Source organism: Phyllobates terribilis, unplaced genomic scaffold, assembly GCF_046119375.1.
Source record: "Phyllobates terribilis strain yellow unplaced genomic scaffold, ASM4611937v1 Scaffold_1__5_contigs__length_1240528914, whole genome shotgun sequence".
Lineage (NCBI taxonomy): Eukaryota > Metazoa > Chordata > Amphibia > Anura > Dendrobatidae > Phyllobates > Phyllobates terribilis.
Genome location: NW_027362761.1, coordinates 490,693,717 through 490,720,049, shown reverse-complemented (window position 1 = coordinate 490,720,049; position 26,333 = coordinate 490,693,717). Strand labels below are relative to the sequence as shown.

At 39.7% G+C, this 26,333-nt stretch overlaps 1 protein-coding gene across 2 annotated transcripts in view; it reads right to left on the bottom strand.

Annotated features, from left to right (window-relative positions):
- The window catches only part of POLK (DNA polymerase kappa), a 100,022-nt gene that overhangs the window by 29,323 nt on the left and 44,366 nt on the right, over positions 1–26,333 (bottom strand). The window contains exons 3-11 of one of the 2 annotated variants that reach the window (XM_073680036.1): positions 23,584–23,703; positions 17,891–18,043; positions 16,639–16,770; positions 14,172–14,337; positions 12,666–12,902; positions 9,194–9,318; positions 6,456–6,622; positions 5,970–6,002; positions 3,184–3,280 (exon numbers count right to left, since the gene is read on the bottom strand). In XM_073680036.1, coding sequence (XP_073536137.1) covers positions 3,184–3,280; positions 5,970–6,002; positions 6,456–6,622; positions 9,194–9,318; positions 12,666–12,902; positions 14,172–14,337; positions 16,639–16,770; positions 17,891–18,043; positions 23,584–23,703 — 1,230 coding nt within the window. Of the gene's footprint in view, positions 1–3,183; positions 3,281–5,969; positions 6,003–6,455; positions 6,623–9,193; positions 9,319–12,665; positions 12,903–14,171; positions 14,338–16,638; positions 16,771–17,890; positions 18,044–23,536; positions 23,704–26,333 lie in introns of those variants that run through there. The other variant, XM_073680046.1, reaches the window with a different exon arrangement.

The following is a 26,333-nucleotide window of genomic DNA, read 5'->3' as shown; positions in this document are numbered from 1 at the left end:
AATGGAAGTTGCGAGATCCACCCATCGACTGAACTCGTACAGCTCCAAACAAATGCCACAATATTAGTATTCACTTTAATAAATCCTTAGGAAACACAAACTTTTTAGCCTCAAAGTAGAAAGCAGGAAATAACTGGACAAGGACGTCTATAAAACAACTCATGGAGGAAGCGAGAAGACAAGAACAATATAAACAAAATTCTGGAGGACAACCAAAGAAATATTCTTCCAGTGTGGATACAAAGATAGTCAACGTTAGAATAGATGGAGGCATAGTGGGTGCTGGGACTGACTAACTACTCTGTAATGCCAAATAGAAACCATAGCACGAGTCTCGCTAGAGGCCTGGGAATTTTACCTAATTGGAAGCATTCTCCCAATGTTGCAGATGTTCGGCAGATGACAAGCAGATTTTCCTAAAGGAACTCTTGGTATTTATCGGTGTCCGCTCTTCTCTATTTGCATTCTCTTGCAGTCACACTTTTCTTACAGGGTACAAACTATTTTTTAATTTTATTTTCCCCATTCCTGAGCCTGTTTATATTATAATATATAAAAATATATATATACACACACATACAGTACAGACCAAAAGTTTGGACACACCTTCTCATTTAAAGATTTTTCTGTATTTTCATGACTATGAAAATTGTACATTCACACTGAAGGCATCAAAACTATGAATTAACACATGTGGAATTATATACTTAACAAAAAAGTGTGAAACAACTGAAAATATGTCTTATATTCTAGGTTCTTCAAAGTAGCCACCTTTTGCTTTGATGACTGCTTTGCACACTCTTGGCATTCTCTTGATGAGCTTCAAGAGGTAGTCACCGGAAATGGTTTTCACTTCACAGGTGTGCCCTGTCAGGTTTAATAAGTGGGATTTCTTGGCTTGTAAATGGGGTTGGGACCATCAGTTGTGTTGTGCAGAAGTCTGGTGGATACACAGCTGATAGTCCTACTGAATAGACTGTTAGAATTTGTATTATGGCAAGAAAAAAGCAGCTAAGTAAAGAAAAACGAGTGGCCATCATTACTTTAAGAAATGAAGGTCAGTCAGTGCAAAAAATTGGGAAAACTTTGAAAGTGTCACCAAGTGCAGTTGCAAAAACCATCAAACGCTACAAAGAAACTGGCTCACATGAGGACCGCCCCAGAAAAGGAAGACCAAGAGTCACCTCTGCATCTGAGGATAAGTTTATCCGAGTCACCAGCCTCAGAAATCGCAGGTTAACAGCAACTCAGATTAGAGACCAGGTCAATGCCACACAGAGTTCTAGCAGCAGACACATCTCTACAACAACTGTTAAGAGGAGACTTTGTGCAGCAGGCCTTCATGGTAAAATAGCTGCTAGGAAACCACTGCTATGGACAGGCAACAAGCAGAAGAGACTTGTTTGGGCTAAAGAACACAAGGAATGGACATTAGACCAGTGGAAATCTGTGCTTTGGTCTGATGAGTCCAAATTTGAGATCTTTGGTTCCAACCATCATGTCTTTGTGCGACGAAGAAAAGATGAACGGATGGACTCTACATGCCTGGTTCCCACCGTGAAGCATGGAGGAGAAGATGTGATGGTATGGGGGTGCTTTGTTGGTGACACTGTTGGGGATTTATTCAAAATTGAAGGCATACTGAACCAGCATGGCTACCACATCATCTTGCAGCGGCATGCTATTCCATCCGGTTTGCGTTTAGTTGGACCATCATTTATTTTTCAACAGGACAATGACCCCAAACACACTTCCAGGCTGGGTAAGGGCTATTTGACCAAGAGCGAGAGTGATGGGGTGCTACGCCAGATGACCTGGCTTGGGGTGAGCTGGACCGCATAGTGAAGGCAAAAGGGCCAACAAGTGCTAAGCATCTCTGGGAACTCCTTCAAGATTATTGGAAGACCATTTCCGGTGACTACCTCTTGAAGCACATCAAGAGAATGCCAAGATTGTGCAAAGCAGTCATCAAAGCAAAAGGTGGCTACTTTGAAGAACCTAGAATATAAGACATATTTTCAGTTGTTTCACACTTTTTTGTTAAGTATATAATTCCACATGTGTTAATTCATAGTTTTGATGCCTTCAGTGTGAATGTACAATTTTCATAGTCATGAATCTTTTGGTCTGCACTGTATATAAAATATATATATATATATATATATATATATATATATATATATATATATATATATATATATATATATATATATATATATATATATATATATATATATATACACACACACACATATACACACACACATACATACATACATACATACATACATATATATATATATATATATATATATATATATATATATATATATACACACATACACACTCAGACATGAGTCTGTATATAAGGAAGTCTAACTTCAGGTCTATGCAAGGGGGGGGGGGGGTCTATATACAGTGGGGCTCAGGCCTGGGTTCAGAAGACGTAGAGGGTTAGACCTGGGGTCATATACAAGGGGTCGATCAGTATACATGAGGCATTCTTAGGGTGTTCTGAGAGGGTTCACATGTACTGTTTGTGATGATTCAAACACCCCAAGTTGAAGCTTGTCCTATATAAATGAGCCAGGCACATGGTAAAAAATCCCAAGTTAAATAAAGCTAATCAACAGTATACAGCACTCATTATACTTGTATATTCCAATAGGTTTTTAGGTAATTCATTAAACTGCACCATAATTATAAAGGGGTTGTCACAACTGGGGTATTGATGAGCTATCCTTAGAATTGGTCATCAAGATCAGATCGGTTGAACAGCGGCTATTATATAGCGCAGGGAGCTGTGCTGTTTCCTTCCCGTACACCATTTATATCCAGCCGCCAACAATGCTGATCATAGATGATCGGCGAGGGTTCTGGGTGTCACACCCCTTCAAATTTGATATTGATGAGCTATACTCAAAATCAAAGTAATAGACCCCATTATTGTTCCTTCTTTATTAAAGACTAAAAGACCGTTACAGCATGGGGCTGCGTCCATTTGATTCCTTTTACAAGCTGTGGCAAATAATTATATTTTTCCCTCAAACATTGGCTATTTTACCTATAAGGCTGCTACTAAAGAAGACATATAGGTAGGGCTTCTTTAGTAGCAGTTCTTGTATGAGCACACTCCCATCACATCCATTACTATAGGTGGCCTTTCTCTAAAGTTCCACAAACCTTTAATCCCTCCTTGCTGAGGTCTTGTGCAAGATCCTTACAAAGCTCCCGACACTGCTCATACTGCTCCTCGGCAGAGCTCATTTCACTGAAGGTTCTGAAATTGGTCAGAACGAAAAAAAAAAGATCATTTATCATAGCTGATGCACATGTAAAATTCAAAATAATATATATACTACAATATATCCAACCGGAAACAGTAGAAAGCAATATAAAGTTATGGCTTTACATCTAGGTTTAGGGAGTAAAGCCTACAGGCCAGGCAGTGCTCTCTGGGAAAAGGTTATGCAAATAGCCTCATCCAAGAGAACAAAGCTGGCTCTCTAGGGCCACCTATTGAAGGTACTCACCCTACAAGTCAATGTTGACCCTTTAAAGAAGCACTCCTCCCATCAAAATGTTTATCCTCTTAATATATTGCAATCATCAGATCATACAGCACTCTGTACTTACAATTGCTCATTTTGCCCTTCTACCAGCTAATTCTTCTCTTTTCCATTAGGTCTATGACTTCATGCGATTAATAACCGACTAGCTGAATCCTTCTAAGCTCTATGTAGAAACATGAGGTCAGTTTTCTTTGTTTGAGGCATTAATCACTGCAAAAGTCCCTGGCAGGGGGACCCAGAGCAGTTGGTTCAGGAGGTGAAGAGGGGAATGATAAATACAAGGACAAGAGACTTCCTGCTTCTACATAGAGCAGAGAAAAGAGAAGAATTAACTGGGTAGAAAGGGAAAATGAGCAATCGTAAGTACACAGTGCTATATAATATGATGATTGCAATATACTAAGAGGATAAAAACTTTGATGGGAATAGTGCTTCTTTAATAATCCTTTCGATACAACTAAGGATATTCAACCAAACCAGAGTCTTCTCAAGAAAAGAAATGTCCACCAAAAATGGCACTAAAGAAAGCCAGCATTCTACCTCTTGGAATGGTTTTACATCTATACATTACCAAAGCAAGGAAAGTTCTAGGCAAAACTGAAGTCATTCATAAATGGTATATAAGTTGACATAAGCACAAAACAAACCAACCACAGTTTTGACTATGTGGTAATAAAGTGAAAATGTTACTGATGGTCTGTAGGATAATTTATGATGATGGAGCAATGAAGAACAGAATGCATACATTACCTAAAGGGGTGGCCTGTGGGTTAAAAGTTGATGACAGATACTTGCGAGAACATCAATATTGGATTGGTGGCGGTCAAACTACTGGCAACCCCGTCGATCTGCTATTTAAAGGGCTTTTATCATCAGTACAAAAATGGGCAGTTTTTGCTTTTATTTTATTCACGCTGATTCTCCAAGTATTCAGGGTTTTTTTTTTTTTTTAATTCATCATACGGATCCAGAGATGTGGTACTTATTATTTTGTACTACATTTATGACCTCTACCAAGTGGGCGTGGCTCTCAGGATCTGTAGGGGCGTGTCTTAGTCCGCTCTGCATTATTACTCTGTGAGCCACGCCCTCTCGGTATAGACCATAAAAAGTATAACTAAATAAAAAAGCCCCATATCTCTGGAATGGCAGATTTAAAAAAAAATATATATTGAAAAATTACCATTCAAGGGAGTAGAGGGAATAAAATAAGAGCATAAACTGCCCACTTCTGACCTGGATACATGTCCTCTTTAAAGGGTTGGCAGAGCATGTGTCAGTGATGTGGCTTTTCTTACGCTTAAGGTGTCATTTCTTAGAGGCAGTGATGGTTATTGCACATCTGGCTGTTCATTGATAACAATGGAGAGATCATAACGCTCACCAGAGTAAAGTGTTCTCTTCACATCGCTGAGCGTTGGGGATTGACCCCCACGGGCCTACAATAAATGGCTAATTTACTAAGAAAAATGTCACCAATATTAAAATTATTACAATACAAGTTTTATACAGATCTCTTAGACCTGATGGGGCTGTAGTACTTACTTTGAAAAGCCTTGTATTTAAAATCCTGATATACAGTTGAACTCCTAAAAGTTTCATGAAGGATTATACAGCCATTCTGATAACTTTTCAAAGTAAATACAGATATACAGTTTGTATTGTGAAATCCTGTGACAGATTCGCTTTAAAAACCCAGACAATCCTATTAATGGAGGAGCACCTTGGGAATTTGGGAGAAGAAAATTACTAAATTAAGAGTGACTTGCACATCTGATTCACAACTATGGAGGAATCGCATAGTATTTCAGGTTGCATCTAGGGAATTAGGGTGTATAGTTTTTAGAATATAAGGACCTTTGTCTTCTTCTTAGAAGGGCCTCCTGGTGATGCCTCATGGTGTTGTGATGGGAGGCCTGGATGCCTTTCTTGAAAACTAGATTACAGGTTATGGGCACTTGATTGTGTGATGGGACGTTCATCCAAGGAACTTGTCTGATTAGCGTATGTGGAGTCGGGAAGGCATTTGTCCCCTAATATGGATCAACATGTCAGGCTATAGGTGGAACTCGATGGCTTAGGTCTACCTTCAACCTTAAAAACTATGAAACTTTAAAGAGGCCTAATCAAACATTACACAGTTCATACTGAAATCTAATATACAGTATGTGAGGGTAATGCCCTCTGTCTCATCCGGTCATCCCACTCTGTTAACTTAAAATTCCCTAACAGGCTTTTATATATCAGTTTGTAGACTACAGACATCCCCCTATTGTTCATCATATAGTATGTCCAGCATGGTCCTCACATGATAAGAAGGTCTCAACCCCATTAGTGCATGCGACGTCCTCCAGAGACCCTGATCAGAAACAATAACATTATAATTATCAAACGTACCTTTCTGTGCTCATGCTTTTTCTTTCTCCATCTCTGATATAGAAAAAAAATATATATGTATTTTTAATATTTTTATTTTAAAATACGCTTTAACAACTTTAGTCTACACATTTTTGAGGTTTAAAAAGTTATTGCCCAAATCACAAGTTAGCCCCTATAAGGGGGATAACTTGTTGATTGCGGAGGCTCAGACGGCAGGAACTGCTTGTGATCCCAAGATCGGGGCTCTGCAGCCTCATCGTGAATGGACAGGAGGTGCGCATCCTCAGCCTCTGCTTCATTCATTGTCTATGGGACTGCCTTAAAAAAAGAAGAGCTGTACTGTAGGATCTGAGACCCACATCTATCTCCAGAATGGCCATACCCTTTAATTAGCAAGTTTTGCTTTGCTATAAATTCTGAACTTTCTTTTAAAAAAAACCCTTCCATCTTATAGGACATCACGGTGATGAATGAAATCTATGCACACAATAAATAGCCACCCACTTTTCTATGCGCGTTGACCCCAAAGCCAGGGAAATGTGCAGAAAGTTATGCCAGGAAATATCGGCGAACAAGAGCGAGAGCAGCGCCCTCTGCTGGTGAAGGTCGGTACACGTTATAATTCCCAGCGCTCGTAACATTTTCTCAGTGACTTTCCCGATGCCTGGAACCTGCAGCAATAAACACAATTGTCAGTAACACTATACAGAGAGCTGGCGGCATTACATGGGGTGTAGCACGCAGTTACTGCTGACAAGCACGAGATCGTCCAAGAGCTGATTTGTTAAAGCCCGCTGTGTTTTCTTACCAGGCACGATTAATAATTTGGGTTTTATTACCATTCATTACTACGTGTGCCAGGAACACACGATGTGCTGTGGTCTAAATAACGTGTGTGTGTGTAACGGGAGGGGATCTTATGAGAACTTCTAAACAATCTGTCCTAATCCATCCTCACCGCTCCAATATAAAGAGAAGAATGATGACCCGGCACTCGGAAAAAGTTTAGCGTAGGTCTTTCCATAACAAATATTAGATATAGCGAGCCTCCCATGAATTCTATACTGTAGAGTTTCTCATTCTGCAATGTGGTCTTTGGTTTGGCCACAATCTAAGGTTGTGTTCACATAATGTGGTTTTTGCTGTGGTTGTCAGAAAAGGTGGAAATCTGAAAAAGTTTTTTTGGAAGTTACTGCAAAAAACGTATAGGGAACGTGTCTTAAGAAAAGTCAAATATGTTATAGATCACTGGATCAGAAACCCAACAGGCACAGTCTGTTCACGCGAAAACAAGCGTGGAGACAAAGGTCCGAGCACTCGTCATTCTCTACCAGATATGTGATCGAGTCGGTCAGGTCTTGGCAGTGTCCTGATTGTGCAGGATGAACACGGAAACTACAGCAGAGATTTTTCGGAGAAGTTTTAATGGTAGAGACGTCTGCGGGTAACTTGTAATTTGGCCTAATTTATTTTTACACCATTTTGGTTATTATTCTGAACCCTATAACAACCTTAGAGAGGACCTGTCATATATGTATTTTATTACCTGGTGGAAATGCCGCTGTTCTCCTGAATCCAGCAAGGTTTTTCTTTTGTTCCTTCGCCTCTACATCCTTCAGATATTTCCCCGTCTTCCCTGTAAGTAAATCTAGTTGTTAACCAAGTGGGTGTGGTCCTCAAGCCTTCTCTGAGCCATGCCCAGTTGGATAACAAAATTAGATCTACATACAGGAAGAGGCGACCATATCTCAATAATGGAGAGGCGCAAAAACAAAATAAGAAAAAAACAAAAACACCAGATTCAGGTGAACAGCGGTATTTACCCCAGGTGAAAAATTACATATTTATGTCAAGTGACAGGACCTCTGTATAAAAGTGTTTGGGATTATAATTTTTTTCTTTTTTTTATAGAAACAGGACTATTTTCACCCATTGTCTGTATCCAGTATTGTGGCTCAGTCCTAAATCACTTGCAAGGGGATGAGCAGCAATATTAGACTAAGCCCATACACAGGAGTGGCGCTAATGGTTGGGAAAGTCAGAACTTTTTCTAATCTGGGAGAATTCTTTCAGTCATTGGAATTTATACTCTCTTATTTTTCTTGAGGTTTGCAATGGCAGAAGGCGAGTGAATCTTGGAAAATTATAAATATAATGACAACTGGCTGCTATTATTCCTGTTAAAGCAATGTGCCCTTACAGTCTCACAACGGTGGTGCCGATTGGACAGTAGCAGACTATGTAAGGATACAATTAATATCTAAAGCAGAAATGTCAGGAGAGGTGACAGGTCCTCTTTACTGGTAAATTATTGGCTCAGGAGCAATGCCGCAAGTATTACACTTGGCCAACACTCTAGTAATAGTTTATCAATTGTAGTGTGTTGTAGGATTGTCTCCAACTAATATTTTACCCAACAACAATATAAACTTTTGTGCAGACACTGACCTAGTAAGGTACGCAGAACGATTTCAGCTCTGCAGCCAGCAGTACTGTAAATTCAGCTCTGAGCTATACATTCAGACATCCCTTTCTCAATCACTATGCTTTCCCCCAAATAAATAATAGCAGCTCTACTCCGATGCAGTTATGTCACGCAATCCCTATGGCCAATCAACAGCTGATTCGCTTTCCCGTCCTTCAGCCATACGAAAGAAGTGAGAGAGCATCTGAAGGAGAGGACAGTTAAACAGCTGCTGATTGGCCACAGGCATTGTGTGGCATTATGTCATGCGAGCCCCGGGATAGCCAGTGCGGATACCGTTGGAACAGCGCCAGCACAGGAGGCGAGTATAGGTATTATTATTTTACTTGAGGGAAACAGTGATTAAGAATGGGTTTTCAGAGTAGTGGACATCTTCAATTATTCCTAATTGTTTTTCTTAATGGACCCAGATGAACAGAAATCTGTGAACCTAAATGTAAACTGATCAGAGCACAGAGATTCTGCCAACTCTCTGTAGTATGTATGAGATTAAGCCGCAATACCTGGCACAGGCCATGGACAAGTGGGGTGCTCTTCTAGAAAAAAAAAAATCTAGTCTGGGATAATTGACGGTTATCTGCAGCAGGATATAACAGTGCATAACACATACATTAAAAGGTGTGGACATTTTACTTTTATGCAGAATGTAAAACCCTATTTTTTTGCCAAATATTGAATCTGCAACAGATCATTCATGTGTGAACTGGGTCTTATACCTACTAGCAACAGAAGTATCCTGCAAGGTGGATAATCCTACCTTCCTGATAGGCAGGTCTTTGATGAAGTCCATAACCGCCTGTCTGTCATGTTGAATTATATACTGTCCATTAGGTTTGTTCTTGTCACTGCAAACTTTGGCCAACATCATGTTCGGAGCAATGCCTGAAAACACAAAATCATTCAGAATGACCTGTATATCCTACGAGCCCAGTAGAGGCTTAATGGTTAAATTACTCGCTCAGGAAACATTTTGGACGGAGAACACGTGAGCCGTTTTTAAGCTACCAAGTAGGACACTTGTCCAGGAATAATTTAACAATTCAAGTGTTCAAAGCTCTCAAGTTGTTTTGCAAAATCCATCAAGTTTTGAGCGTTGCCAACTAAGGGGTCAATAAAAGGCCTAAAGTGCGATGAACAATGTACACATGGAAGCAATCACCTGACGAACAAGCAAATATTCGTTCATTGACTGTACAGATACATCTTTTATATGGTCTAAAATGATAGATGGTCGGCAGCCCATCTGTCCCTGTATACAGGGGATTTGCAGGTGACAATGTACAAATAAACATAGATTTGTTCCTATACAGCTTGCATCACAACATGATAAAAAGAACCTAACATTTCCCATAATTATATATTTCTTTGACATTGTCTAAAATGTCGCTGTTCTCCTGAATCTACCATTGTTTTACGTTTATTCATGTGCCTCTCTATTCCCAAGGTATGACCTCATCTACATTGCAAATAAAGAACTGTCACTTGTTCAAGAAAATTGGAGTTAAATAACTTGGAAAAATCCTGGCGCTCTCCAGATTCTAGTCATGTATTCATGTACTGACAGTGACTCTGGTAATGTATGCATTTAAGTAGCCCTTTAAAAAATGTTGTGCATCCCTGATAGATACATACCGTATTTTTTGGACTATAAGACGCACTTTTTTCCTCCAAAAATTTGGAGGAAAGTGGGGGGTGAGTCTTATAGTCCGAATGTGGCGTGGGGGTGTGTGTGTGTGTGTGAGATTATATATATATATATATTATATATATGTGTATATATATATGTGTATATATATATATATATATGTGTATATATATATGTGTATATATATATATATATGTGTATATATATATATATATATATATATATATATATATATATATATATATATATATATATATATATATATATATATATATATATATATATATATATATATATACAGTGGAGGAGAGGGGCACAGGAGGCAGGAGCGCTGCTGCAGCTCTTGCGTGTGCCCGCTGCTAAAGAAAATGAATATTCACTGCTCCCCATGCCCATAAGCGCAGTGAGTATTGATTTTCCTTAATAGCGGGCACACAGTGTAGCCGCAGCACGGCTCCTGCCAGGCGATTGAGTGTGCCCGCTATTAAAGAGCATGAATACTCACCCCTCTCCACTCCCATGGGCGTGGAGAGGGGTGAATATTCATGCTCTTTAAAAGCAGGCACACAAGATCGCCCGGCAGCAGCCGCGCTGCGGCTACACTGTGTGCCCGCTATTAAGATGAGTGAAGTCACTGCTCCCCACGCACAGTGTCTCGGTGTGGGGAGCAGTGACTATTCCGGCAGATCATCTCACCTTGTAAGGGAGCAGGACACTGACGCAGCGCTGGAGCACAGGGAAGAAAGGTGAGTTAACGTGTTTATTTTTTTTATGTGCAGCGTGATGGGGATTAGAGGGGGCATGCATACTAGGATAAGGATGAGGGGGCCATACATACCAGGATGTGGATGTCATGCATACCAGGAAGAGGGATGAGGGGTACCATGCATATCAGGAAGAGGGATGAAGAGGGGCATGCATACCAGGAAGAGGGATGGGGGGGGGGGCATGCATACCAGGATGGAGGTTTGGGGTGCCATGCATACTAGGATGAGGGGTGCCTTGCACACCAGGATGGAGATCAGAGGTGCCATGCACAACAGGATGGGGGCCACGTATAACAGGATGGGGATAGGGGCCACATATAATAGGAAGAGGGGGACCATATATACCAAGATGGGGAACATTACCCCTATGACAGTGTCGGCAGGAAACCCACCCCCCACCCCTTAACAGGGCATCATGACCATATTTTTTGCTTACATTTTTTTCTATTTTCCTCCTCCAAAACCTAGATGCGTCTTATGGTCCGAAAAATACAGTATATGCACAAAAATATCTATCTATATGTTATTGTAACCTGTCAATTAAGGCTAAAAAAATGGCAAAAAGTCTTTATTTCTTCCTCTAACAACAGTGCCTGAGGATTAAAGACAAAAACAAGTGAGAAATGAGCAATAAATGAGTAATTGCACGAGACGCCGTACACATGGGAATTAACTGATGAAAATGTAATCTACAGTATGACAGCCAAAGTAATTTGCTTAGAATGTGTTACTGGGACATTCGTTAAGTCAGTGGTGAAATGGATTTTCAGAAGGATAAGAAACTAAAATATAAGATAACAAGCACTTGTTGCCAAGTAATAAAAACCAAACCCTGGTATTTCCTTAGAGGCAGCTAATTAGAAAAAATATAGCATTGTACAAGTCCATAGCTCATGGATAGAGGGAGGCCGAGTTCACATAGGTGTTGAATTTCTCAGATCAGTCACGCCTGCAATATGCGGACATCACTGGCCCTGTGTGCAGCTCAGTGTGCCCATCTGTAGGTAGAGAAGCGGTCTACTATTTACATGCACTAGTCTTGTCTGTGAATTTTTCCATGTGGACCTGAAGTCTGCGATCTCAAACAGTAGAGTCTAGATATCTTGCAGATATGCCCTAAACGAACAAGGTCTGTTTGTGCAGCTGTCAGCAGAGCAAATGCTGCTCATTGGTGGCTCTGTTCATTACTTTGTTTAAGAGGTCTAAAAATTGCAAAGAATGCATGCTGGATAATTTTTGGACCTCCGATAAAAATTACTGAATGCAGATGCACGTCCAAAGCCAATTCTCCATCCTGGACACTGCACAGCATGACCCTGTTCTCAAGACGCAGGTCCCACTACTCTATCGGACATTTATGACACATTTTGTGGATATACCATAAGTGTCCCACATGGGACAGCCCCTTTAAGGCTACAAGTGGGCTTTAGGAAGCCAAGTCTACAAGCTGTATTGTCCTGGTACAGTGATATGATGTGGAGAAAGAAATTCTCTATCATGTGAAAGACAAGCAGGGAGCGGAAGCTTACATTTTTCACTAACTTACATTTGCAAATCTTAAAGGACTTATTGAGTCAACCAACAACCCCTTTAATTGTATTGTATATCCTTATAGTTTTTGGAATTCTGTTAGTTCTGCACCTAAGCATCCAGGCATGGGGTGCAGCTTCATAAAAAGAAGAACAATTGTAGAGAAATTAACTCAAGTAAGAGGTACAACAACATCGAAATGATCCAAGCAGAGATGAAGGATTCCATCAGTCACCTGCGAAGCAGGAGCTCTGTTCACGTAGTTGTAGAGCGTAGTTAACCCTTACCTGCACTGGCGGTCAGCGTGGTTTTCTGTTCTATGCGAAACCTCATTTCCCTTACAGCATCCTCAGCTGACGTTCCAAAGACAAACACATTTTCTTGTTCTTTCTTCTGACACTGGGTCTCTCGTCTGGCAGAGTCGTGGCATTGGTCTGGCAGAAAGGTAGGACTGTCTTCAAAAAGAATTGGTGACGTGCGAAGTGTTTCTTCTCGCTCACACTTGGCCGTAGTACTCTCCATACCTAGACAAGGACAGCAGGAAGTGGTGAATAGGATACTGATTCCAGCACCATTTCAGTCTTGAAATCCCGGTTATCTGATGCTCCCATATTCCCCGGCTGATTGACAGCCTTCTTCCTATACTGTGCATTGGTAGATTGAACACTAATCAGTGGTGTGAGAGCTGAAGCACACAAATAGTGAGAACCTATACGTGTGACCATAATGAAGAAGACTGCTCAACCAGGGAAATGGCGGTAAGAAACAAGTGGTAATACAACATTGACAGGGCAGATGACCTGGAGCCTGATCAGTGAATCCCCGGGCTATAAATGTTTCATCATTGTGAGTCTGACCTCTCGGCCCCCCATTGATCAGTGTAATAAGAGAAGATGTGGTATCTTCTGGCCCTTCATTCTGCTAATCTGTGAGAGTCTCAGCTAGACAACCAGTTCAGGCTCATGTCCTCTTCCCACATTCCTGACCAGGCACTTTTTTTTTTTTTTTTTTTTTTTTTTTTTAAATATACACACGATTTTAATAACTTAATTTTTTTTTTCTCATTCATATAATTTTTTTCATTTTTGATAGAAGGAATTAAGGAAATGTATCTATTTTTCAAGTTTCTTTTAGGAGCACTAAAATACATTTTAAATTTTGTTCCACATCCGAAAAAAATAATTTTATATATAGGACAGCAGATGTTTCGATCATGCAAACATGCAGAAGAATAAGAAATCAGGAAGGGGGCAAACACTTTTTCACACCACTGTATATATGCAAAGACATCCATAGTCTATCATTAAAAGAAATATTATATTATGTCGAGGATCTACAATATATGCCTGGTAGAGTTTTATTCTATCCCACAAAGATCCTCATTTGTTATTTTAGTCACATGCAGAAGCAGGACAGAACTTTTGGAGATGGTAAAGATATCATTAAGTCCCCAGAGGATAAAAAATGCAGCGGGAATACTTATGTCTAAGCGCAACCCAGTACAAGGCAGCTGTGCCACATAAAATTGCCTCCCCTTTAAACTGCTCATCAGGCACTAAACGAGAATCAGGCCACTAGTTGAGAATCACTGGTTTAGAGAAAGACATTATGAACAGGGCTCTATTTGCTGTCCACAAAACAATACATTAAATTCTGTAAGATAACACAAAACCAAGAAAATACAATAAATTCTAGACACATGTAAAATAATCCCAATCCAAAAGCAGGAAAAAAAACATCCAATCAAGCTGGAAGTGGACAGCATCACTAGATTAATTTATAAGGCTTTATACCTGCGGGAGAGTTTACATCTTCATTGTTTCCAGTTCTAACAACAAATCTTCTCTGTTCCTCGGGCCAAGTCAGACGTTCTTCTAAATGGTCGGTGATATCCAGATAGGCCTCATCAAGGCTCAATGGTAAAAAGTTGGGATCATACTCAGAAAAGATTTCTCGAACCTAAAAAAAAAAAAAAAAAAATACATAGTTTTTGCATCTTTTTAAAACTAATCATTGCTTTTGCGCCTGTTTTTTGTCTAGTTTTGTGTGTTTTGCTCCTTTTTTTGTTTGCACCCAATCCATTATTCTATTTGCTCGGCTGGGTTTTTTTGGTTTTCGTTTTGCCATAGGAGTATAGCAATTTCAGATGCTGTAACCTGATTCATCAATTGCAACTTTCTAAAAAGTTGCAAAATTTGGTGCAATTTTCACTCCAGTTGTCCTGGTGTATTTTCGAGTACGTCCAATTTTGGCACAACTTTTAGCGTCAAAATTCACAAAAAAAATAGTTCAAGGCAGGAAGAAAACCCATTTTATGCATTGTGCAGAATTCATGAATTGTATGTGCCAATTTGATTAATTTGGCGCTCAAAACAGCAACAAATAAAAAAAAAATAAAAAAAAATAAGTTACTTAAAAGAAGCCCCCAAATTATAAACTGAAGCCCAAGTTTCCAATCACAAACTGCAGATTGGCTTCACATGATGTAGTCCGGTCTGGATCTGGAAAGGTTTTGGAAGGGAATGACAGATATAATTAGCAATGTGTATTTTGTAAATATTTCTCTCTGAAGGTTTGTGTGTATATTGTGGGAGATCTTGACACTAACGAACCAGGAAAGATTGGGCTAGAAAGAATGATCTTATGGCAAGGAAGAAAGAGATGAGAAGGTTTCGAAAATATATGAACTTATTGAGAAAATAAATTGTCTTAAATTAAAAGGAATGTATACAAAATGGGCACGACTGCAGAATTTGCCAAACTGTCAGTGCTGTGGATAAATACCCTCGTAACGGTATCCAGACAATTAACTATATTTCGACAAGGTTTTCTGTAATTAGTGGACAATGATAAGATCGGTATTAATAGAGTATACCCTGTGCATAGGCAGAAAGAAGTTCTGGAGAGCAGACATAAATGGAGCTCATGAATATGGAGCACTACATTGTTGCAGGTTTGCTTGTCCTCGCAGTGACAATTTCCTGCTGATAAAACAGTGATTTTATCAAAACTACAGCAAGCAGCCCAGTATTTGACATCGCTGGAATCAGGGTTTCTGCCCCTACATCATGCTGCACTCAGATAAAAGCAGCAAAAATCTTGTGAAGTGGTCTCTGTAAAATGGCAACCTTCTACAGCAGGGCTCACTTTATTGTGGCTCACCAGCAGTTCAGAACTACAACTCCCAGCAAAGTGGGTACGGTGTACCACGGCATCTGAATTGCCTCTGGTTACAAACCACTATTCTACAGCATCATCTTCCACGTTTTGCCGCTGTAAGCATAGTACAGTGCGCACATTTTTTGGAAGGGAGAAGTGTATTTTAAATATCAGAAAACAGAGGTAAAAAGAGCAGGAATAGGCTTCACACAGTCTGCAATGCTGAACAATATGAATGAATAAAATAGAAAAACATAGCTCTCTCCCTGTTGTGAATTCAGTCCCAAATTCCAAAAACATAAACTTGACCTAGGGTGTGTATGCTTAGTTTAAAGCTCCATTTTGAATGCTGCAAAAAAAAAAAAAAAAATGGCCAACACCTCTTTGCAAAATTAATAACAAATATTCAGATTTCAGTTGTTGTGGCTGTAATATTATAGTGTACAAACAAGAAAATTCAGAGCTAAAGATATTTGTGAAGATTAAAGGGAATCTGTCAGTAAGTACAATCTCCCCAAACCACATATATGGACATGCAGATCTGTGAAATGTAAATTCATCAACTCCATTATATCTATCTGTTGCTGCATTTGTAAGTAATTAGCATTTTAATTAACATAAAAATGAGGCTAAAAGTAATACAGCACTTAAGGAACCTCTGCCACCCCAGGTCATTTCCCCGCCCAGCTCTAGCCTTTTAATCCCCAGTACTTAGTGCCTCATCTGAATTTTAATTAAAACAGTAATCTTTCAGGAATGCAGCAACAGATAAAAGATGTTGATAAATTTCAAAGACATGAATGCCCATATATGCGGTTTGGAAGAAAGGTTGATTTTTTTGACATTTTCCCTTTTAAAATTTTGAACTTAAAAAAACAACAACCCAAAAACAAGTATAAGAATACTGCAGTATAACATTCATATATTGAATGTTCACAAAAACCTTCGTGGATGCAGAAATGCAGCTGCATTTGTATATTTTTAAAGTTCTAATTTGGTCATAAATCCTTAAAAAAAAAGTCTATTAATGAGTTAAGGAGTTCTAAGTTTTTCAGGATCCTGTTAATTTGATACAAATGTCTTTCCCATTCCAGTACCTACCTCTTTACTTACTGCCCGATACTTGTCAAAGTTCGTTGGAACAATATGTAAAGCCGGACACAACTTCTTCGCAATGAACCCTGGCATAGCTGCCCGTACACCAAATCTTCTTGCTAAATAGTTTGATGTGGACTTCATAGAAAAAAAACATGCATTTAGGAGGCATAAATGAATGCGTTTGTCTAAGATTAGAAAAAATGGGGGAATCATATTTCCTCCTAGTGATAGCGCCACTCTTGTCTATGGACAGTATAAGGTATTGCAACCAAGTGGTTCTCCACTCTTGCTTCAAGAAAAGTATCTTAAGAGTGGGACCTCGTCTTCACACCAATATGGACAGGGTTATTTCATATTACATTAATATCCTGCGGTCTTCAATCTAGTCATTAAAACAAGATATGCAAGTGAAATTTTAAGTGTTTTACCGCTGGACCTGCAAATTGCTTCTCTCCAGAAGAAAACTCTCGAGCTATTGGAAGGCTCATTTTCATGGTATCCCTCATGGAGCATCGCAAATAAGATTTTGTAGTGTTGTTTTAATTTTTATTTCATACGCCAACAGTACACATGAAAGTAAGCCTCTATAATATATCTTAGAGAAATCTGGTATTTCTCAATTCTTGGGTAAAATCTATATTATTATGCTTTGTTTATATAGTGCCATTAATTCCACAGCGCTTTACAGACATTATCATCTCTGTCCCCATTGAGGCTCACAACCTGAATTCCCTATCAGTGTGTCTTTGGAGTGTGGGAGGAAACCAACGCAAACACGGGAACATACAAACTCAGTGAAGACAGATTTTACCCATTAGTGAGAGAGATGACAGTTGGAGCTTTTAAAATTCTATGGAGAGGGAGGAGCTAGAGACAAAAACAAACAACCTGCTGCAAGTTCCATAGAGTTCTATGAGCACTAACTGTCAAGTCCTATCTCAGTTCTGGGAAAATCTATAATCACGCAAAACAAATTTTACTTGTGAATTAACAATTTTTGAGAATGAATTATCAATACAGGAGGAGAAAGAAATATCTAATAAGATATATTACAAAGTTTCTTTTTTCCACATGTACATTGATTAAAAAAAATAAACAGAAATTAAAACTACCGTTTACTATAAGGAGGGCCAACTCCCGCCCCCCAAACAATTTATATAAAAGCATGAATATGACTTATTATGATTCATACTTCACATATTTGTAGAAGAAGCAATGATAAAGCAATAGCACTATAGGTTTCCCCTCTACTCACCAGCATGCTCATGGACCCCACGGCCATGGGCTTGTCCTTCAGTTCGGGATTGTCTCGCATTTCCACTGCTGCGTAAAATGCATCCATGTCAACGTGTACAATGACACGGCTCAGGTCACGACTCCGCTCAAGTTCCAGGGCCAGTCTGTCCACCTATGTACAATGGTCATTGTATAAAAATTGCTGAATAGGTGTGCGCACTTCATTAAAAATGAGGCATTGTAATTTTGGTTGCAAAGTTCCCCCAAATGTTTTCCACAAAGTGAGGAGCATAGAATTCCCCAATATGTTATTGTGTGCGGTAACATTAATAATAACGCACACTGGAAAAATTGGGCCTCAAGAACAGTCTCACGGTATTATCTCTTCTCAAACGGTTAGAATATGGAGGTTTTTTTGAAGAAGTACTGTTCATACAAAGGGAGAAAAATTATTGTGTGAATATATAATCCCTTAAAAAGCTAATTTTACTAAAGTATTAAAAAACACCAATACCAGTGTACGCTACCAGATTCCTGTAATGCCCTACTCAAATGCCAGATACTACTTCTCCGGAGGTTGGCACCCTAAGATACGAGATGTGGCACCCCGCTCTCCCTAGCTCACCCTGGTATTGGGGGCTCACCATACCAGATTACATAGAGACAAGTGGTGAAATTAGGAAGTAGGTAGAATGGAATTGCTGGAAAGTTGATAAACGTTTATAGCAATAGCAGTATATAGTATAGCAGTAGATAGGAGGATCAACTAGATGTAACCATTATTTAGAACTTACTACTACTTCGCCTTAAACCCAATTGCAAAACATAGTACGCCAAAGAAATTGGGTAGATAATCAAAGTTGAATATATAAAAAGTGATTAATACACATTCAGGTTGTAAAGATAAAGATAAATATGCCACCCCATAACAGCTAGAAATCATACACTTATCATATTAGTCTATTGTCACGACACATGTCCTCATCCTAATGCTTCATCAGGAGGCTTAGGATAAATAGATGGTCACTTGGGTAGCAGTATCAGTATCAGGCATTCGAGTAGGGAATTATAAGTATCTGTTAGTGCCTGGTTTTGCACCTTATAGATACACATGTATTTATTTTAATACATGGGTATTCGTGTTTAATACTTTAATAAAATTAGCTTTTTAAGGGATTATAATAAGGAGTGGCATTCACTTTGCATTAGCCAAGACACCAGTGGTGATGTGTCACCGTCAATACCTAGCACTTTACATGATGTTCTCGGACTAGTGGTGCCTCTATATAAATCACTAGTTACTCCACAGTGTTAAAAAAAAAATCACCTTTGTGTTACTTTAATTCATCCTATCACTAGTGTTGAAGTAACAACAGCTGCAGGCTTATGCTGCATGAAGCAAACTTCATATTGTGGTGTGTTAACTGTTAATGTGCGCAGTTCCTCTAGACTGCACTGTATGACCTCAGGTTCTGTTTGCATCCGACCTATACTGTATCCTCCACTTTGTTGATGATGAAAATAATGGTTGCTGTATGACCCAGGTAAAATAGTGTCTAAGTGCTGATTATTCTGCTGAAAGCTGAAATCTGCAATAACTAATCAGCAATATATATAATTCAGCTGGTATTACATTTGTTCCTTTCGATCTGGAAATTCATGGTATACCTCTCTTCAGTTAACGGGGTTGTCCGGTCCAAACCGATAAGTCTGCGGCCACTCTGTGTGACTACAGACTTATGAAACCTCCCAGTTAAAACAGCTGCGAGGATTTGCCGTTTTAGACCCGGGAATGGAGGGTATGTATGAGTCATACATACCCCCAGCCAGTGGGCGCAGCTTCGCTCGCCATACACTAGGCGGGGTGTATGGAGCGAGGCCACGCCCCCACTGGCAGGGAGTATGTGTAACTTATACATCCCCTCCAGTCCCAGGTCTGAAATCGGCGAGTTCCCGAAGCGCAAAGTGCATACCCAGGGGGGTTTCATAAGTCAGCAGTCACACAGAGTGCCTGCAGACTTATCGCTTTGGACAGGACAACCCCTTTAAGTCATGTGATCTCATGGTGACACCCCCCCCCCCAAGAAAACAGCCTAAACTTTTGGTGAGGGATGGGTTTTTGCCTGACTATTCACCCTTAGTTTAGGCTGTTTACTTGGGGCCATTTTTGACTGTCTTAATTGTATTTATTGGGTCATTGTTGTCTATATTTATGCACATCTCTTCTTTTTTGTACTTGGCTATTTATATGCTTTGGGTTGATCCCCCTCTAAATATTAGGGTGGTGCCCGCCACTTTTGAATATAAGCTTATGGTGACACCCCACCCACCAATCTCCAGAAGTTCCCATATGATGAACCTGCATGGACTGTACCAATGAAGTTCTCCACAAGGTGGAACAGAAAATAGAACTTCTATCGCAGGTACTGATTAGATTTACACAGTCATAATGATTGTACACTAATGATATATTGGTTGATTTAGAAAGCATATAGAGGGAACGATAATCACAACGTTATCACAGAAGCCAGAGATGGCACTGGCTCAAGCTGCTGTTGTGATGCGGAATTATTGAATTTATAGCAGAACATAGAAGAATAAAATGCAAGTTGAAATCTGGAAATCAAGAGTGGAGTTTAAAGAGAAGCAAAGTGGAGGCTGGACTGCAGGAAAGGAAGTACACAGTAAGTAAAAGAAGGACATAGTGTGTTAGACAATTAGTTGCCTGCACGGACGGGAACAAAAATTCACAGGAAAAATCAGATAAAAAAAAAAAAAAAACTTACATACTCCTGTTTGACTGTCAGAACGAGGTCACTGATGGACACTCGGGTAAAGAGGTCGGCCAATTTCACTTGTTAGAGCAGCTTTCTTCACTACCTGACAGTTATCTGTTCATACAATGGCCGCTAGCAGAGGAGGAGCATATGACCAGACCTGTCCAGCCACCTCCTCCAATAGAAAAATACCTACATGGGAAACCTGCTTTTCTAGTAGATGAGACTGATGGACGGGTCTGATCACATGCTCCTTCATCAGTGGACATTGTATGGCCGGAATTGTGTTTTTTAAAGCTGTTATAGTGTCGGCCATCACTACCTCTAGTGGTCGGCATTCCACAATCTGACTGCTGTGACTGTAAAGAATGCTTTCCTGTTTAGGAATCGCCTTTCTAAACAGGAAAGGGTTCTTTACAGTCAGACTGTGGAATGGTGCACAGATCCTTTATGAATGCAGGTCAAATAAATAAAACTAAGCATCAAAAGAGGAACATAAAAATGTATGGAGACAATTTGTGGAAAGCTGCGTGATTCAGACTAGTTTTGGAGAACTTCTTCATGCTGGTATTAATGATCGAGTGCATTCCAGCTTTGTCTTATGATTTTCAAAACGCATAAAACTCTTGATCCAGGCATGACCAGAACCTATGACCGGCTTACAACACACTCGTCTGACGAACAATAGGACATCTATTTAATAGCTCGTGGTCAAGCACTGTTAAACCTTGACCTTCAAGATTTTCAGCAAACCAGGCAAAAAAAGAAACACAGGATAAATTGAGGTTTGAAACAAAGTACAATCCGGTCCGGGTGTTATCAAGTGTGAAAGGCGAACGTGTAAAGAGGACTTTGTCGCTTTCGAGATAAAAGTTGTGAAACTGAAAAGTTATTAAAAGGTAAAAAAAAATAAATAAATAAAAAAATACAGCAAACTGATAGGAACTTATCGATATGGGATTTTATAGTATACAAATGTGAGATTGCAATCAATAAAATGGATTTAGGAAAAATAAATAATGGAGATGTGGTAAACTTTCCAGTATAATTATGGTGATACCAAAATACTATATATTTTTATATATCAGACATAGCAATACTAGATATGCTTTTTTTAATAGTTTCAATTTCTTTATTTTAGGATGGAGGAAAAAAAAGGGGGACATTCAAACTTTTAGGTTTGTGCTATTTTTAATTATTATTTCCCATTTTATTTTTTTAGTTTCCCTAGGGGACTTGAATGTGCGATTACTTGATCCCTTGTACTATATGCTGTAAAACTTCAGTATTGCAATAAAAGATACAAATAATGGTCTCCTGTGAAGCCACCAAGATGGTGGCAACAGGGACCTTAACATTTTTAAGAGATATGTGTTCCTTGTCACAATATTTTGAAGGGAAAAAGAGTTGGAAGCTTAAAATGCGCAAGAAATAATTTTTACTAGAGAATGTAAAAAAAAAAAAAGCACAAAAGCATAAATTCACAGCACTTAACCATCTCCACTGGTACCATAGACAATGAACAGATTGGTGGCAGACATGAATGGCCATTGATGGGTTAAGGCAGGGAACCTGTTCTCAGGATCTGTAGGGGTCCAACCAGTGGACAATAGGGGGTCCTACTGTAGAGTTCTGTTGAGGGTTCCGGTCTTGCAAAGGCATGAATAGTACAACATGGTGCATTATTCTTGGAGTTACAGAATCTTCTAAGACTTTATTCACATGTCAGTATTTTTGATCAGTATTTGTATGCCAAAACAAAGAGAGTGTCCATGATACAGACCAGGTGTCCATGTTTCAAGTATACTTTTTCTCTGTAAGTTCTACTCCTGGTTTTGGCATACAAACAGAAATACAAAATACTGACGTGTGAATAAGCCCTATAGCCGGGTTCCCCAACTCTGGTACTCAATAGCCACCGACAGATCATGTTTTGAGGATTTCCTTAGTAATTCACAGGTGATGGCATTAATGCCTGGCCAATACTAAGGAAATCCTGTAAACATGATCTGTCGGTGGCTCTTGAGGTCTGAATTTGGGGAACACTGTTCTAAGGCAAGGGACAGAGATTAACGGACACCTATTTAAAGAGGTTGGCCACTACTTTTTCATTGATTACCTATCCTTTGGATAGTTCATCAGTGTCTGATCGGTCGGGGTCCGACACCCAGTACCCCCACCGATCAGCTGTTATCGGTGGGGGCGGCCGCCAGCCAGAAGTGGAGCTGGCCGTCTTCTGATAGTGGCCGCTCCAGGGTACTGCACATCTGCCTCCTATTGATTTGAATACGATGTTCAGTACCAAGCCTCGGCCACTACCAGAAGACGGCCAGCTCTGCAAGTGAGCACTTCCGGCTGGCGGTCACCACTGATTGCTGATCGGCAGGGGTGTCAGGTGTCAAACCCCAACCAATCAGACATTGATGACCTATCCTAAGGATAGGTCATCAATGAAAAAGCAGTTGACAACCTCTTAAAGGGCTTGTTCACATGCAGCATGTTTTCAAGGGTAAAAAAAAACAAACTCTACAGTACATAGTAAATGAGAAATCTGAAATCTCATGCACATGATGCATATTTTTTTTTTCTTGCAGATTTGAACAATTAAAAGAGCTTTTCCCCATCTGCAGCATGTCAATTCATTCAGTGTTTTTGTAGCATTTTTAACCCATTGAAATGAAAAGGGTAAAAATGAAAGTAAAAACGCATAAAAAAATGCATGTAAAAACTAAAAGGCATTTTCCACAACGTCTTTCCAGCAACACTCTCGTTTGTGGGGCAGAAAAATCTGCTGCAAATACGCAACGTGTGCACCTAAGGGGAAAGATCTGCAAGCACAGGGGTTTGAAAAAGAAAAAAAAATAACTTAAAAATTAAAATTTAAAAACCTTTGAATTCTTGACAAGGACGATGCAGGAGATGAAGCATTCTGTACCTGCATTTCAGCTTTCTTTACTTGTGCACTGGTCAGCAGAGACTTTTGTTGCAGCATTTTCTCGATGCGCTGATTTACTTGTTGGTCTTTCTTTAGTTCATGGTCATAAAATTTCGAGCCCTGTAATAAACAGATCAAGTCATCACTGCAAGAATTGGAAGCCCTCCTGTTTTTCTCCATAATGTGCTCCCTTTTTCACTAAAACGTATTTACCTGCTTTTTCCTGGATTTTATTACATTGTGTTATCAGACTTTTACATTTTAAAAATTTGCACCAAAAAAAAAAAAAATCAGGGACATCCAACTGCAGATACTGTTATGATTTTAGCAAAAAATGTAACCTCAATAATAACTTATCAATAAAGTATATTTATTAAATGTAGCTACTGCTAATTGTGGCCATTTTTGTTTTGGGTGCTGAGACAAGTCTAAACGGCATCAAGTCACAGGTAACTACCATATTTTTTGGACTATAAGGCACACACAGGTTTGGCCAACATAATATTATTCTTTTTTTACCAATTTAAAACTACCCTGGTGATGTAAAGATGTGGAGGGGGTAATGAGGTTAGGGAGCAGGAAGGTTATACCAAAAAATAAAGTGCATGATATACTGTCCCCATATAGTCACATAAGGTCCTAAAGTTCATAAAGAGAACAAGTACATTTATTGTGGAGTCAACTATGTGCTTGGTGTCTTACAAGTATAATGTCTTTCATTTAGGCTGGGTGCCCACGTAGCGTTTTTCAAGCGTTTATGCTGCGGAATTTCCGTAGCGTAAACGCTTGTGAAACGCTAGGTAATCCGCACCCCATGGTCCCCAAGGGGATTCCGCATGTTCTATGCACATGCTGCGGATTTTTCTGCAGCGTTTATGCTGCGTACAAAAATCCGCAGCATGTCATTTAATTTTGCGGAAGCGCAGCGGAACTCCCGCCATTGACTTGCATTGAGACGCATAGAAACCGCGACTGTACATTTGTACAAGCGGCTTCTATGCGTCTCTATGTGCGGATGGTACCCAGTTCTGGAGGAGAGGAGACTCTCATCCAGACCTGGGTACCATTCTACCTGTAAAAAAAGAATAAAATAACAAATAAAGTTATATTCACCTGTCCGGCGTCTTCTCTCTGAATGTCGGCATCGCTTGAGGATCTGCGGTGACGTCACAGTCATGTGACCGCAGGCCCTTCACCGCTCTGTCTCGCGATATGCCGGCAGCCAGGAAGCAGCACTGCAGCCACGTCGGGCATCGGGGGTGAGTATAGCTTTATTTGTTTTAATTTTTACGGTCACACTATATAAATCCATGCCGTTTCCATGGATTTATACAGTGTGACCTAGTTGTCAAGCACTTTCCAAGTGATGCTATCACCTGGAAAGCGCTTGTCAATCTGCATGCGGAAACGCATGTGAATCCGCATGTATTCTGCAGGAAAAACGAATGCACAATCTGCATGCGTTTTTTCTGCCAGGGAGATGCAGAAATGCTGCAGAAATTTTCTGCTTCATTTCTGCATCGTGGGCACATAGCCTTACAGTATGCCACAGATACTCCTTCTACTAAAGTGTACAGCTGGCTAAATTGTGTGTGTGTCGTAGAGGAAAAAATATAAAATCCATACAGACATCTCCAATAAGGAGACAGATCACCCTCACATTGAACATATGGGATTAATTATAACTGGGGAAGTGAGAAAGATCTGACACTTCAATCTCCATTGAAGTAGGGAACTCCTGCAGTGACCATGTAATTACAACAGGAAATATCGGATCAATGCTGTATGATTTAAGGAGGTCTGGCCCTGATGACCTTACTGGCTGTGGACTATAAGACGCACATACATTTTAGTAAGATGTTTTACTGTTGCAGGGGTTGTCCTATCTGGGACATCTGTGGACTATCGATATGTGCCTTATGTCTAATACATTTTGGTCCAATCACTGGGCCCTAATATCTCTCCTGAGAATGGTTCCCTTCACTTGTTTCTATGGACGCTTTGAAAATTATGGAAGCTCCAATAAAAATAAATGAAGAGAACTAAATATCCGCAGTCATTCTTCAAAATGCAAGCCGAGCCCCACTAGTGAAACAGATGCGGGTCTTATGGATGGGACCTGCATGCACTGGACATTTTCAGTATGCCATACATTTTTCAGACTGGTCAACGCCTTAAAAAAGTGCCCAAACAGATTAGGTGTAAATGCGGTCACACCCGAATAGAGTGTCCGGACTCCTGAAACTTGCGAAAAGAAGGATCAGGTAGGTTTAATTTTATCCTATGTTTCTGCTGCAGAAATAGCACTGCCAGAAGATTCACGCCTAAACTAAAAACAAACCAGGCAAGTTATGGAGTTATCTATGAGGTTATGAATGGTTGCCTGAGGAACGTTCGGCACTTGGGGATGCAAGTCATCAAGATCCGCTGCTGGCACCTCCCTTTGCAATTGAACATCCAAGTGCATTTAGTGTGGCAGAACATTCCTCAGACATCCATTAATAACCTCACTGATAACAACCAAGGAGGTTAAGTGCATGTACCTCTGTGTGTGCCATTAATACTTGATGCTGAATAATTAGAGATTTTTTTTTTAATTTTGTTTCAATTTTTCCATTTCCTTAACCCTAGAACGCATGACCATAAAAATGGGTATTTTCAAAAAAGAGTTGTTATACCGAAAATGCCTGTAACATAAAAATAAATGAACAACTGGAAATGACAAACAACTATATACCTGAGGAATACCT